This window comes from Yamadazyma tenuis, chromosome 4 (genome assembly GCF_029203305.1).
Source record: "Yamadazyma tenuis chromosome 4, complete sequence".
NCBI classification, from domain to species: Eukaryota; Fungi; Ascomycota; class Pichiomycetes; order Serinales; family Debaryomycetaceae; genus Yamadazyma; species Yamadazyma tenuis.
Window position 1 is genome coordinate 1,208,051 of NC_089464.1, and position 14,026 is coordinate 1,222,076.

The 14,026-nt window shown below is 41.2% G+C and overlaps 4 protein-coding genes across 4 annotated transcripts; 1 reads left to right on the top strand and 3 right to left on the bottom strand. All coding sequences in view use genetic code 12, as the record gives it.

Annotated features, from left to right (window-relative positions):
• Nucleotides 1-114: 114 nt before the first annotated feature.
• Nucleotides 115-1,641, bottom strand: PSN45_003637 (uncharacterized protein; the record flags this gene model as incomplete). The annotated part of the gene is made up of 1 exon (XM_006684094.2): nt 115-1,641. The coding sequence occupies one exon, from the start codon at nt 1,639-1,641 to the stop codon at nt 115-117; it is 1,527 nt and encodes a 508-aa protein (XP_006684157.1).
• An 898-nt stretch (nt 1,642-2,539) lies between these two features.
• On the bottom strand, nt 2,540-2,788 carry COX12 (Cytochrome c oxidase subunit 6B; the record flags this gene model as incomplete). The annotated part of the gene is made up of 1 exon (XM_006684093.1): nt 2,540-2,788. The coding sequence occupies one exon, from the start codon at nt 2,786-2,788 to the stop codon at nt 2,540-2,542; it is 249 nt and encodes an 82-aa protein (XP_006684156.1).
• Nucleotides 2,789-2,930: 142 nt separating this feature from the next.
• PSN45_003639 (uncharacterized protein) lies at nt 2,931-5,009 on the bottom strand (the record flags this gene model as incomplete). Its single annotated transcript, XM_006684092.1, has 1 exon — nt 2,931-5,009. The coding sequence occupies one exon, from the start codon at nt 5,007-5,009 to the stop codon at nt 2,931-2,933; it is 2,079 nt and encodes a 692-aa protein (XP_006684155.1).
• A 574-nt stretch (nt 5,010-5,583) lies between these two features.
• BGL1_2 (beta-glucosidase) lies at nt 5,584-8,100 on the top strand (the record flags this gene model as incomplete). The annotated part of the gene is made up of 1 exon (XM_006684091.1): nt 5,584-8,100. The coding sequence occupies one exon, from the start codon at nt 5,584-5,586 to the stop codon at nt 8,098-8,100; it is 2,517 nt and encodes an 838-aa protein (XP_006684154.1).
• Nucleotides 8,101-14,026: the final 5,926 nt, after the last annotated feature.

A 14,026-nucleotide genomic window follows, 5' to 3' on the forward strand; every position in this document is an offset into this window, starting at 1 on the left:
TGAAAATTTTGAGAACTGGAAGAACTGTGCGACTGGCACGGTTTTGTGCAACTTTGGGTTTACCCGGATAAATTGTCAATTGGTATAATATAAACTGTCTCTATTATGTACCTATTAAGCAATCACTTGAATAATCTCCTTGATTAATTCCTCATCATCAAGGTTTGCCATGCATTTGATCAACAAATCTTTCATGGTCTTATTTTGTCTTGATATTTCGCTATTGGCGAAAGGTGATGGGATCTTCAAGTAATCTGCAAATTTTGAGTTTCCCGAACTACTCGAGTCTATGGTGACCTCGGAGTACACAGAGTCTGTGTCATTGTTGACAGTTGTGTAGATTTTCTTGGAGAAAATCGAGTTGTTGGAGGTGTTGCCCAAAGAGTAGCTTGAGATGTTCAAACTTCTGAACTTATCAATCATGGAAGACTGGGTTCTCTTATGTGTTTTCATGGGCTTGTTAATATGCAACATATCTTCATTCTTGTTGAAAAACAGGGGGTCAAAGTTCATTAATAGTTCACCAAAGAAATGGTTGATATCTTTCAATGCCAACCCCCATTTGCACTCGTATAAAAGGTGCTGATAAACCACCTCTTCCTCTCCATCTGTCAACGACATCAAAATGGGTTTGTTAACCAATAATAACCCAGCAGAAATCTTGAACATTCCTATTTTCCAGCCTTGGATTAAGCAAAAGTCTAAGATCCGATTGATGATGGAAAAATCTGGGGTGTGACTCGACATGAACGAAAGCCACCATTGGTATAAGAATACCTTCATATCCACAAATGATGACATATGCACGTAAAGCTCATTGTCTAATTTGGATAACATCCCAGTGAACTCACTGTACCATTTGTTCAAGGTGGAGGACATCAATTCTTGGGTGAAGATGTCATGCAATTCCACCTCGGACTCCATGATGGTAATCAACGAGTGGAAAGTGAGCTGGGGATCCTTGAACTGATAGAATAACGTACCCACCAAGAACAATAATCCCTGGCAGTAGCCTAATTCCACGTCGTAGTTCGCATAGACGTTCAAGACGGTTTCAAGCTGCTTGATGTTTCTCTCATCAAGGAAAAACGAAACAGTTGGAAAGGTTCTGTTTAAGTCCTTGCTGATCTGATCTGACGTCTCCGAGTTGTACGAGTGTTGAAAGTTCTTGTACACCAACAAACACGCCTCGGGTATCTCGTTGTTGTAGTGAATCAAAAACAATTTCTTCCAGACGGTTGGCCGGAGCTGAAATGGGATTCCCTGTTCCAAGAACAATAACTGGGAATAGTGAGGAAGAGTGTTGATGGTTCTTGTGGGACTATTCAAAAACAATCTCCAGTAACTCGACTCTAACGATGATGAGAGCTTGGACTGTTCAATAAACTTCAAACAGCAATCGCTGTTGGTGTTTATTGGTTTACCACAGATGTTGCACGAAGTAAACTCATCCATAGAATAGTCGTAACCGTTGAAAATGGCTTCTAACGCGATTTCTGGGGAGGTGGTAGAATGGTCGGACGGAACCACCAAGTTGTACTCGATCTTGGCTTCCAAGTTGCCCAAAGTAATCGAAGTATCTTTCTGGGTGCTTGTTTGTAAACTATCTTCAAACTCCAAAAGGGACTCGTAATCGGACATGACAAAGGCTGACAAGTATATGGGTATAGGTAAGTAAAGGAATGGATTGGTTAAATGAATGAAATGAAAGAACACAGTTGGTGTGGAAGGAGTGAAGGAGGATAGTTACAGGGGGAATGCCAAAAAACTTTGTTACTACATACGGGAATTTTTCGCGTCAGCTGAAACATTCACAGATGGTGTACTATTTCAAAGCACAAGTCGACACAGACTTTGAGACAGAACAGTATAACGTGTATATGGGACGCGACAAGGTAGAGAATGACCCGCTTATACGTTACTCCAACCCCAAGAACTTGTGGTTCCACGTCGATAAAGTCAGTTCTGCTCACGTCTACCTCAGTCTCACCAACCAGCAGAGACTACAGAATTTTAAGTCCTTGAGTCTCCCGTCACAGTTGCTAGACCAGCTAGGCCAGCTCACTAAAAACAACAGTATAAAGGGAAACAAAATGGCGTCGGTCACCATAATATATACCTCAGTAGATAACCTCGTCAGTGATGGCTCGATGGATATAGGGACTGTTACATTTAAAAATCAACAACTCGTGAAGCGGTTCAATGTCGGCAAGAAAGACAACTTGGTCCTCAACAAGCTCAGCAAAACCAAAACAGAAATGTCCACGGATGAGTTTATTGCTAATGAAAAGCTGGCCCTTGTCCAGTATGAACGAGAGAAAAAAGACCATCAAAGACAACTACAGAACCAACAACGAGAGTTGGCCAAACAGCACCATGAACAGAAGCAGCGGAATCAGGATCCGTACGCTGACTTGTTCACGGAGGAGAACATGCATTCGAATTTGGCTGTTCTGGAAAACTATGAAGATGACTTTATGTGAAGTTGATGAATAATTTATATTTAAATTTAGTATGGTCGTTATAAAACGTAAGTGATCTAATCGAGCTTGAAAGGCAATTTTCCGGCCTCCTTTTGATCGTTCCATCTTTCAACCCATTCGAGTGGACATAAAGAAGTGTAGGTTTTCCAGAAGATCTTACAAGGCTCGAAGTCTTCACCTTTCACAGCCACACATTTATGGTAGTCCACGTAGGCCTGGGCACAATTCTTGGATTGGTTTTGGTTGGGGAATCTAGGGTCGAATTGTGGGGTGTCGAACTTAAATGTTTCAGGGTCGATAGCCATTGTGTTGTGGTTTAGATTTGTTAGATTGGAAAAACCTTACGAGTTTGGTTTGATATAATGCGAACGAGCAATTTTTCATTGGCCAGGAATCCGGCGTGGCACACGACCTGCGCGGGACTACGACAATTAGGCTGCAAAATGACTATACAAATGGGTACGGTAAGTCCTCATTGACCGACTGTTCGTTAAGGTCACTGTAATACTCGAAGTTCAATGGGCTGATATCTAAAACTGTGTCGTTGAAGGACTTTTCGAAGTCGTAACGGAATTCTGTCAAGTCTTTATGGAAAATCTCGTTAACCAACCCGTCGTTCTCAGTCTTCAAATGAGGTCCTGTTTCTTCTCCAATTCCCTTCGACAAGATCTCTACCAAGTTAACCAAGTTACACGTGAGTTGGTTGAATCTCTTCAATTTGAATAACATATCTTTGCTCAAATTGATGTAGTACTTGAACTTCATGATTTCTTCATCTGAGTACTGGTCCTTAAGGTTATAAATAAGTAATATCGGCACCAATACCGCATGGAACACAAAGTAGATCCCGTACCACGAAGAGAAGTAGTTTAAGTCCCGGTGCTTGAGGTACTCATTTATCGAGTGTATGGTTTCAATAGATGCATCCAAGCATACCTTTAAGCAATCTTTGATAAGTTTAACTTCCTTGGTAAACATTTTGGGGTTCTGTAAATACGGTCTTATTTGCCAAATGTAGTTTCGGAACATCAAGATCTGCACATTCTTGTACCTCCAGATGATTTTGACTCTACGGAACTGAAACCATTCAGGAACAGCTATTTCTGAATCTTCGTTGAAATAGGCTGGAAACCCTTGGGCATACTTGACAATTTCTCGGTTCAACTCGAACAATTCTGTAGTCTTTTTCATGAAGCTTTTTTCCAAGCTCGACATCACATAATGGATCTTGGACGAGATCTTGATGAGTTTCATTTCTAGCACAAACCCTTCGATGAGATTTGGATTTGCTCCTTCGGAGACTGTTTGAGGAGGATGATCAAAGTCGATGGAAGGGAAATTGATATTAATACAGCTCAAGCTGGGGGCTATTGTGGGTCTTCCCAACGTTAGCGCATGGCCCACATCCAAGACGTATAAACCCCAGAAAATTCTTCTTCTTCTTTCCAAGATCTGGAGGGCTTTCTGGTCCAATTTCTCTTTTTGGACGTGAATCTCTCGATGTAGCCCAAACGAAATGGCCATTCGGAAACAGATCCCATGGTAGTTCCACCCCGTATTGGGTTTGTTTCTCTTTTGACAGTAATTTCCAAGAATGGTGAGGGCCTCGAGCAAATAAAAACTATTGTACTCCATGATATCTACCTGCTTCAACGTATCCTTCACCCTCAGGTAATACATCAAGTCCACCACGCAATCATCCCCGTATTTACAGAAAGAACCAAGGGCAAGAAGCGTGTAGATCAAAATCGTCAACGACTTCTTCTGCATGGGGTTCTTGGTGTGTAGCTTACTGTAGTCCTTCAAGAACAACGACTTTTGAATGAGCGGATACGCCTGGTGGTAGGTGGTGAAATAGCACTCGAAAATCATCTGGTGGAAATCGGTGTTATCCAAGTAATAATCTCCGTATTCGTGCCGAATGATATCAAGAGTCACCTTGTAGTCAGACGATGCGGGCATGGGCTTATAGTTTTCCAAAAGATTTCGTTTCGTGTTCAGGTCAACCTTTTGCAAGAACCTGATTAGGCCGTTGGGGGATGCGAGACCATAATACACGGGGATCTTCAAATTCTTACTTTCAATCGAAAGGGCACTCATACCGTCGGTGACATTCTGACCCGAGTATTCGCTGATGACCTTTTCATCGTCGGTTTCATACCATACTATGTCATCGATATCTTCTACTTCATCTAGAAGAAATTCTTCTTCTTTAACATAGTCAATTGAGTCCGGAGAGTAGTTAGCAGCCGCGGCCTCGTTCGGGGCTGCGGCCACGGCGGTGGCTCCGATGAGCTTCTCAAGCTCCTCCAGGTTGGGCACATACCGAGCCAATAGCCGTTCTAAAATCGAGACCCGAGTGTGAAGCTTCTGCACGTTGGACTTGGTTAACTGGACCCGTTTGTTTTCAGGGGAGTAAAAGCACTCTTTGTGATACCATATGCATTTATCGCACCTAGGTGTTTCTCTCAGGCACTTCAACTTCCGCCTTCGACAGAAGTCACACGCGTGAGACTCAAGAGACATGATAGTGGTAGACAAACAGTTTGAAATTATTTAGTGCGAAATGTCCCCACACGAACGATCTCCGGGGCCACAGCGCTGGGACGACACTGTTGAAGAACCTAGTGGCGGAGGTGGTTCCAGGATTTGTAGGAGCTACAAATATGGGGGTGATAATCTTGGTGGAGATAGCAATGGGTGTGATAATCCTGGAAGTGGGGATGAGAGTGACAGTCTTGCAACTGAGCAATGGGGATTCTGCGAAACCTGGGGTTAGCCAAGCATTGACACACCCCACCTGGTGGTAGAGGCGATGGTCTCTGGAGAAAATGGTATAAACTCCGTGGCGGGTGAATTACAGTTGGAGAAGAATTTAGGGTTCCGGCCAATGGGCTGCTGATATACCACTGGTGTATCCTGCATGATATACTAATGTGGTAATAGTAGCCGCAACCGGCGCGGGGGATTACAGTGCCTGGACGGTAGCCGCAATATGGCTCTCAACAAGGTAAGTTTTCCTTTCTTTCCGAGTTGCGAATCAACGGGTATAAATAGGAGTTATTCACCCCATTTTGGCACCTTTTAGCATTTTTCAGCAATGGCAGACATTGACGTTGAATATACACTTTCCCAGCTTGAACTCTCAGAGAAAATCGGCTTGATTGCCGGAATTGACTTCTGGCACACCTTTGCCGTTAAGCGATTGAACATTCCTAGCTTGAGATTGTCCGATGGGCCAAATGGTACCAGAGGTACTAGGTTTTTTGACGGAGTTCCTGCCGCGTGCTTTCCGTGTGGAACCGGTTTGGGATCCACCTTCAACAAGGAATTGCTTCAAAAAGCCGGCCAATTGATGGGGGTTGAAGCAAAACATAAGGGTGCCCACGTTATTTTGGGGCCAACCACAAATATGCAAAGAGGTCCTTTGGGGGGAAGAGGGTTTGAATCTTTTTCGGAAGACCCCTATTTGGCCGGAATTGCTTCGGCTGCCATCATCAATGGGATCCAAGACGAAGACATTGCTGCTACTATCAAGCACTTTGTTTGTAATGACTTGGAAAACGAGAGACAGAGTTCTGATGTCATTGTCACTCAAAGAGCTTTGAGAGAAATCTATTTGGAACCTTTCAGATTGGCTATCAAGTACTCCAATCCTGCTTGTTTCATGACTGCGTATAACAAGGTCAATGGAACCCATGTATCAAACAATTCCAAGATCTTGAAGGATATCTTGCGTGATGAGTGGAAGTTTGAAGGATTGGTGATGTCTGACTGGTTCGGAGTCTACACTTCTGAAAAGGCCATTCAAAGTGGTTTGGACTTGGAAATGCCAGGTCCTACCATCTTCAGATCCGTTGAAATCATCAAGCACATGATTGAGTCCAGAGAATTGCACATTGATGATCTTGACGACAGAGTCAGAAATGTCTTGAACTTGGTTAAATGGTGTGCCAAGAGCGGAGTGCCTGAAAATGGAGAGGAAGATACTGACAATGACACAAAGGAAACCTCGGCCTTGTTGAGACAAATTGCTGCTGAATCTGTGGTTTTGTTGAAGAACGAGGATAACGTCTTACCATTGAAGAAAGATGACAAAATTGCTGTTATTGGTCCAAACGCCAAGTATCCAGCGTACTCTGGTGGAGGTTCTGCTTCTTTGAGGCCTTACTATACCACCACTCCTTTCGAGTCGATTTCCAAAAAATTGTCCACTACTCCTGAGTACACAGTTGGTGCATACGCTTTCAAGAGCATGCCTTCCTTGGCCACTCAATTGACTAACTTTTCCACCGGGAAAACTGGTTACAACATGAAGTTCTATAAACATCCAAGGGACTACAAGGGAGATAGAGAAAACATTGACGAATTGAACATCAATACCTCCTTTATCTTTTTGGTGGATTACAAAAACGACAAGCTTGATAGCAATTTGTACTACATTGATATTGAAGGTGACTTTGTTCCTGAGTCGTCCGGTGAGTATGAGTTTGGTTTGACTGTTCAAGGTACTGCTTTGTTATATGTCAATGACCAATTGGTTGTTGATAACAAGACCAAGCAAGAAAAGGGAGAAGCCTTCTTCAATATGGGTTCTACTGAGATCACCAACAAAATCAACTTAAAGGGAGGCGAAAAGTACAGAGTTAGAGTTGAATTTGGTTCGGCTCCAACCTTTACCGCTAGTAATGGTGAAAATGTTGACTTTGGTGGTGGTGGTGGTTTATTCTTCGGATGTGCCAAAGTTATTGATGATGACGAAGAAATAGCTAATGCTGTTAAGTTGGCTAAGTCGGTTGATAAAGTTGTTTTAGCCATTGGTTTGAACCAGGAATGGGAAAGTGAAGGCTATGACAGAAAAGATATGGATTTACCTTTGAGAACGAACGACTTAGTGGAAGCTGTATTGAAGGCTAACCCAAACACTGTTATTGTTAACCAATCCGGTACTCCTGTTGAAATGCCATGGTTGAGCAAAGCCAAAGGTTTGCTTCAGGCCTGGTATGGTGGTAATGAAGGAGGAAATGGTATTGCTGATGTGTTATTTGGTGACCATAACCCATCTGGTAAGTTGTCTTTGACCTTCCCCTTTAAGAACATTGACAACCCTGCTTATCTCAACTTTAAGACTGAAAGAGGTAGAGTTTTGTACGGTGAGGATATCTTCATCGGTTACAGATATTACGACAAGTTGCAAAAAAAGGTAGCCTTCCCATTCGGTTACGGATTATCTTACACCAACTTTGAATACTCTGACTTAAAGATTAATGTTGATGAAGCCAAAGATAAATTAACTGCATCTTTATCAGTAAAAAATGTTGGTAAGGTAGATGGTGCTGAAGTGGTTCAATTATATATCAGCCACAAGGGTGGTAAGACCATTCTTCCTGTCAAGGAATTGAAGGGATTTGAAAAGGTTTCCATCAAAGCTGGTAAATCCGTCACTGTCTCATTCGATTTGTGCTTGAAAGATACCTGTTCTTGGTTTGATGAGTACTTCGACAAATGGATCTTAGAGACTGGTGACTACGAAGTTCAAATTGGTAAGTCCAGTGACGATATCGAGTTGATTGCTCCATTCGAAATCAAAAACCAAAAGTTATGGAAAGGTATTTAGTTATGCAGAGTAAAATATATCTCCGTGTTTAAGTCTCGGATTTTCACCTAACGGTAATAGACGGGTCTTGATTTCCTGGCTATCGAACTTTCGATCCAATGTTCTAAATATCCAAATATCCTCGTCGTGATCGAAAGTTTCCGACGTAAACTCATTATCCATAAGCACGAGCATTATCATCGACTCTCAGTGAGGATGAAGAATCAGAAATCCAGCTGTAGGTCTACCTCGGTGAATAATTATTAGTATGGTTAAAATGCCGAAGCCTCCTGTGATGGCTGTAAGTCAAGAAAACGCCTGAACCGCTTGAAACCGGAAAACGTATGGGTTTCAGCTACGGAGTCTGAAGTGCAGCAAACCCTTATACTGTTCATCCTGGTCATGATTGTCACTTAAATGGCAAATCACTTGCAGGAAAATTGATAGAAGTTTATTTTAGACTTACTCAAGGAAATCTCAATGTATTAACATACATATTTACAACTGTTGAAACATATGCAGTCAGAAATATTGATTTCCGTTGGTAAACCAATTGTGTGGCTGCAAATGAGCAAGTTTGTATGCTAAAGCCTCGGAAGAATTGCGATCAAAATTAGGCTTGCACTCCCCCAAATTTCCAGTCGACCTAAAAACCGGCTACAGCTAGGAAGGACGGTAATTACAATTTGTTCGATAGTTTAATCTTGCACTACTTAGAGATTCGATGACAAGGAACTTTTTCCAATAATTTTCCGTTAATCTTATTTAGCCCGAACAGTTTTTGCAAAATTCACAAGTTTAGTGAGAAATTTTTTTCTTCTCAACTTCTTATAGCTATATTGAAGCCTAATTCTTTGTAAAAATGAAGGTTTTGTAGAATAATCTTTTCCTTAAGAATTACAAATTTGATAATAGACTTGAGGATTTTCATTTGGTTCAGGTAATATTAACCTGCTAAATGCATTATCTCTAGGATACACAATGAATTCAATAAGCAAGACTTTCATCTAGTAACACATTTTTTGTAATATTTGTGTTAAGGTGGAAGCTCACAAGAGAGTAGAGAACATATACGGTTGGATTTTGGATATGTTTCATTGCACTAGGTGAAAGTCTTCCCTGTAAACTTGGACATCTTCGGCGTATGGGACAGAAATAAAGAGCCGTCTTTTCCTCTATTTTTGAGTCAATTTTCAGTTTCTGAGGAGGTTCTGGCATATGTCATACGAAGTGTTTAGGATCCACTCCAGAGGAAAGCCAACAGAGTATCTGAGCCAGTATCCGAGCCAGCATTTGAAGGCCAACCGATGAATCGCAATTGCTATCTCCAAACGGTATTGTTTGGAAACTTCGAAGCATGCAACAATTACGTTTGATAACAAGATGTAAAAGGGGCTCACCATGTCTGAATGATCAATGCTTTTTAAGCTCTCTAATATCCTACTAACTGTAATCAGCCGCCAACACTCGTAGTGGGCTGAGGCGGACGAAAAATATAACGAAAATGTCGGGATGGGACTCCAAGGGTTTTGAGGCTGACTTTCAAGAAGGGGATAGGGAGGATTCAAAGTAGTTAGGATGTTCCGCAAAATGAAACCTGTATCTATTGAACTACCGATATGACATAATGAATGTTAGTTTTCCAACTCACCAACGGCTACGGTATATAGAATTCAATTCCCCCACGGAGGGGTACACAACGCATTCCCCTAAAACATCATTCAGGTTATTCAGTGATGGAATTTGAAAAGAAGGTAAAGAAAGAAAGTTCTGACCCATACCCCACCGAAGATCTGACCCCACCAGTACCAAATTGAATTTCACACGTACAAGCTTATCTTCTCTGATTATTTTGCTTTCCAAATTTTCATTAAGGCTATGTTTTGGTTTTCTTTCACATCCTCATAATCGCCTGTTCCAATCTTTATTAAAAAGACCGTGAAAAAGACCTTGAAAAAGACCTTGAAAAAGACCGTGCTCTTCTAGATGTTGTTACAACTTTGGTTACAAGTTCTGTTTTTTATGCCTGTAATATGCCATAGAAATCTCTTTTTGAACTTCCATGCTAGCGGATGTTGCAGGGGCTGGCCATCAGCAGCCAATATTTTTTTTTCATGAAGGGGGTATGATAAAATGCCGATCCTTCCTAAACTGGGTAAATGGTTATCATTTTAGTCTCTGCTCCTAACATATCGCCGTGTAAGTAAATGCACGCCAATTTCTACATTTTGAGTAGTAAAGTTTCTAGCAGATTCTCTGCTTACAGTTTGATAGGATTATTCAATTTCTCTTGTGGTCACTAGGTGTTCATTCAGGTCAAATATGAATAGTGACAAATAGGTTTCGAAGGTATTTTCCTGTGCCGCTGCTTCACTAATTTCAGCACCTGGGTCAGCCTATTTTCTATCATATGAACAAATCTTAGTATTAAAAACTTACTCATCATCTTTCAAAAAAAATATAATGGCTATGACCCCAGTTTCAAGGTTTCTCCTTTAAAGAGGCAGTGTCCAATTAGAATTGATTTGCCCCTTTAATGACGAAAATTAGTTGAACTGACGCCTTGGAATATTTTCTGTTCAACAATAGGTTGTCTCTCTAATTCGTATCTTAATTAGGGGTTCCAGTCATCGGGTCTTGCCACTTTGAGTCAATCAACAATGCCTGTTGTCCAATTGCCTAAATAGATCCAATCAACTGAGTACCTTTTGCACTCCGTGTGGCTAATACGTATACGCTTTGAGGTATGTTATCAAGCTCTTGCAGTACTTAAATATTACCCTCCGCGATTAAAAATCAACAGTTCTAGTAAAGATTAGGCAGGGCGGTTATATCATTTGGAAATGTAAACTCTTTTTTGATTTAGAGTAAATTTTGAGAATACAAGGTTACTACATTGAGGATCGTAGAGTACTAAGGTATGAAAATTGTGGAACCTCTAATGTCATCCTGTCTCCTGTTCAGCTCAGATTTCAAAAGCGGCCATTCGTTTTTGGCTAGGCCTTGAAAAGAAGAAATAACCTGCCCCTTGCCGTAAACTTCGACTCTCCTGGCTGAAGATCTTTTACCTCTTGAGATGTAGATATACTTTATCTCATTGTTAAAGCCATTTCCTATATTAAACCTTCCAACAAGCTTATACTCCAGAGTAAAAGTACTAACCTTTTGGGAATGTGCACTATTTAAATACTAAACTCGTGTTCTCTATATCAATGCCCAAATGGAGATACTTTGGAAATTACTCAGCCAAGTAATTCCCCTTGTCGATAAGTGGGTATATAGTAAATAATGTACCCTATGCATGGTACTAAATTTCTTCAAATGAAACTTGCAAGCTTATTAAGCAGCTTAGCTATCTTGCCCTCCGTATTTTCCGCTAGTATTGATGTCGGAGGATGTTCTCCTGATACAACTGACCTAGAGCAGGGTTTAAAAGCTGAGTTCTTTAGTGTTACTACAGAGGAGGTCGATAATGATAACCGAAATAAAGCTAATTTTGAGTCCTTCCTTCAAAAGATGGACAAATATAAGGTAGTTTGTACTGGTAATACAGGTGATGATATTAATTTCTACTATCCACTGGAAACTATTGGTGAAACTGCTACTATTTATGGCTGTTCGGAGAACACAGAAAAAATTGGAGTAAGGCTTACAGGTTACTTATATGCTACGCAGTCAGGAACTTACAACATTCTGGTTACCTTTAACAACGCTGGAGCATTAACAATTGGAAATGGGAACGGTTTGGACTGCTGTAGTAATAGTAGCATTCCATATGAGGCAGGAGATAGTGCATACTTGTTTTCCACTACTTCGCAGTCGCCTGCGGAAAGAAGTCAACAATACGAATTGAAGGCTGGAGTGTATTATCCTATTAAGATCCTTTATTATAATGGTTACACGGGGCCAGCTACTTTCACACTTGGTATTACCTTACCCGATGGAACACAACTCACTGAGTCTGAATTTCCTTTGTATACCTTTAACACAACCAATGAATCTGATTATTGCCCGATTACCACAACCACTACTCTCATATGGACAGGAACTGATACTGAGACTTTTACAGTGACAGCTTCTGACGGCGACGTGACTGTTACTGTTGAAGTACCAGAATCCACAACCACTACAACTGAACCATGGACTGGTACAGGTACTACTACTGTCACAATCTATCCTTCGAATCCAAGTGATCCTGTAACTATTGAAGTTAAAACTCCAGAATCCACAACCACTACAACTGAACCATGGACTGGTACAGGTACGTTCGAGACAACAATCTATCCTTCGAATCCAAGTGACCCAGTTACAGTTCTCAAGAAGACTCCAGAAACTACAACCACTACAACTGAACCATGGACTGGTACAGGTACTACTACTGTCACAATCTATCCTTCGAATCCAAGTGATCCTGTAACTATTGAAGTTAAAACTCCAGAATCCACAACCACTACAACTGAACCATGGACTGGTACAGGTACTACTACTGTCACAATCTATCCTTCGAATCCAAGTGATCCTGTAACTATTGAAGTTAAAACTCCAGAGTCCACAACCACTACAACCCATCTTGGATCCATTGCCACGACTTTTACTATTACTCCCTCAAACCCAAGTGACCCAGTGACTGTTGTTGTTGAAACAACCCCTACTCCCTCAAGCTCTTCTTCATCACGTGTCAAACCATTAAGCCTGTCTTTCCACTGGTTGAATTCAACTACTCCAATATCATCTTCGGGTACTTCGTCTTCAGAAGGGACTTCTTCTAGTCCAGCACCATCTAGTCCAGCACCATCTAGTCCAGCACCATCTAGTCCAGCACCATCTAGTCCAGCATCATCTAGTCCAGCATCATCTAGTCCAGCACCATCTAGTCCAGCACCATCTAGTCCAGCATCATCTAGTCCAGCACCATCTAGTCCAGCATCATCTAGTCCAGCACCATCTAGTCCAGCACCATCTAGTCCAGCACCATCTAGTCCAGCACCATCTAGTCCAGCACCATCTAGTCCAGCACCATCTAGTCCAGCACCATCTAGTCGTACACCTTCGGAAAGTATTATCACTATTACCACCCCTTGGACCGGCTCTGTTACATCAACTTATACCACAACTGGAACTGATGGTAAGCCAACTGTTGTTGTCGATACTCCTGTTCCTACCATCACTACTCCATGGACTGCTGTACAAGAAGTCTCCACTTACGAGGCTATGGGTTCAAAGAACACCTACACATTCTTGGCTGTGTTATCTGCACTTTTGTGGATTTCATTTTGAATCAATCCAATGGAACCTGGGTGGGATTCATACATGAGAAACGTGATTGTTTGTGAATGTTTGGTTATTATAATTTCTCTTGTCAAGTTCTTTCGCTTACCAATACTTGGTACTGTATTAATATACACTTTTGTGGCGTAAGTAATAAAACGTTGTAGTAAGATTATCATGTTTCTGGTTTGGACATTAGATTTTCATTAAGAACCTTTTATATATTGGTGGTTAAAATCAACACTTGAAGAGGCTACAGTTTCGAAATAAGCGGGTAGGATAGAAACTTGTTTACATGGCTTTGGTATTAAGAGAGATTTAGTTGTACAACCAGCGGAATTACGGTTCGGCCGTGCGAGATTCAAAATTAATTTGCGGAATCGAATTTACCCCCACAATTTTTGATATAGTCAGAGCTTGCAGATAAAAAGTGTCATAAATATTATTCAAGGTCGAGAAAAGTGATTTATGCAGATATGAGAAATGATGTCAATTAATTGATATTACATTTTTGAGCACTTGGAATCAGCTCAGCAGACTCCAAAAAAGACTAATAGCTGTGTACACGCCACCGTCTATAAAAATTTGCTCTAAAGAGGTAGGGAATCGCCGAGACTTGGCTCCCTTAAAGGATGAAAATCAATTAGACCTCGTATGCTGCCAAAAAATTACACGATTA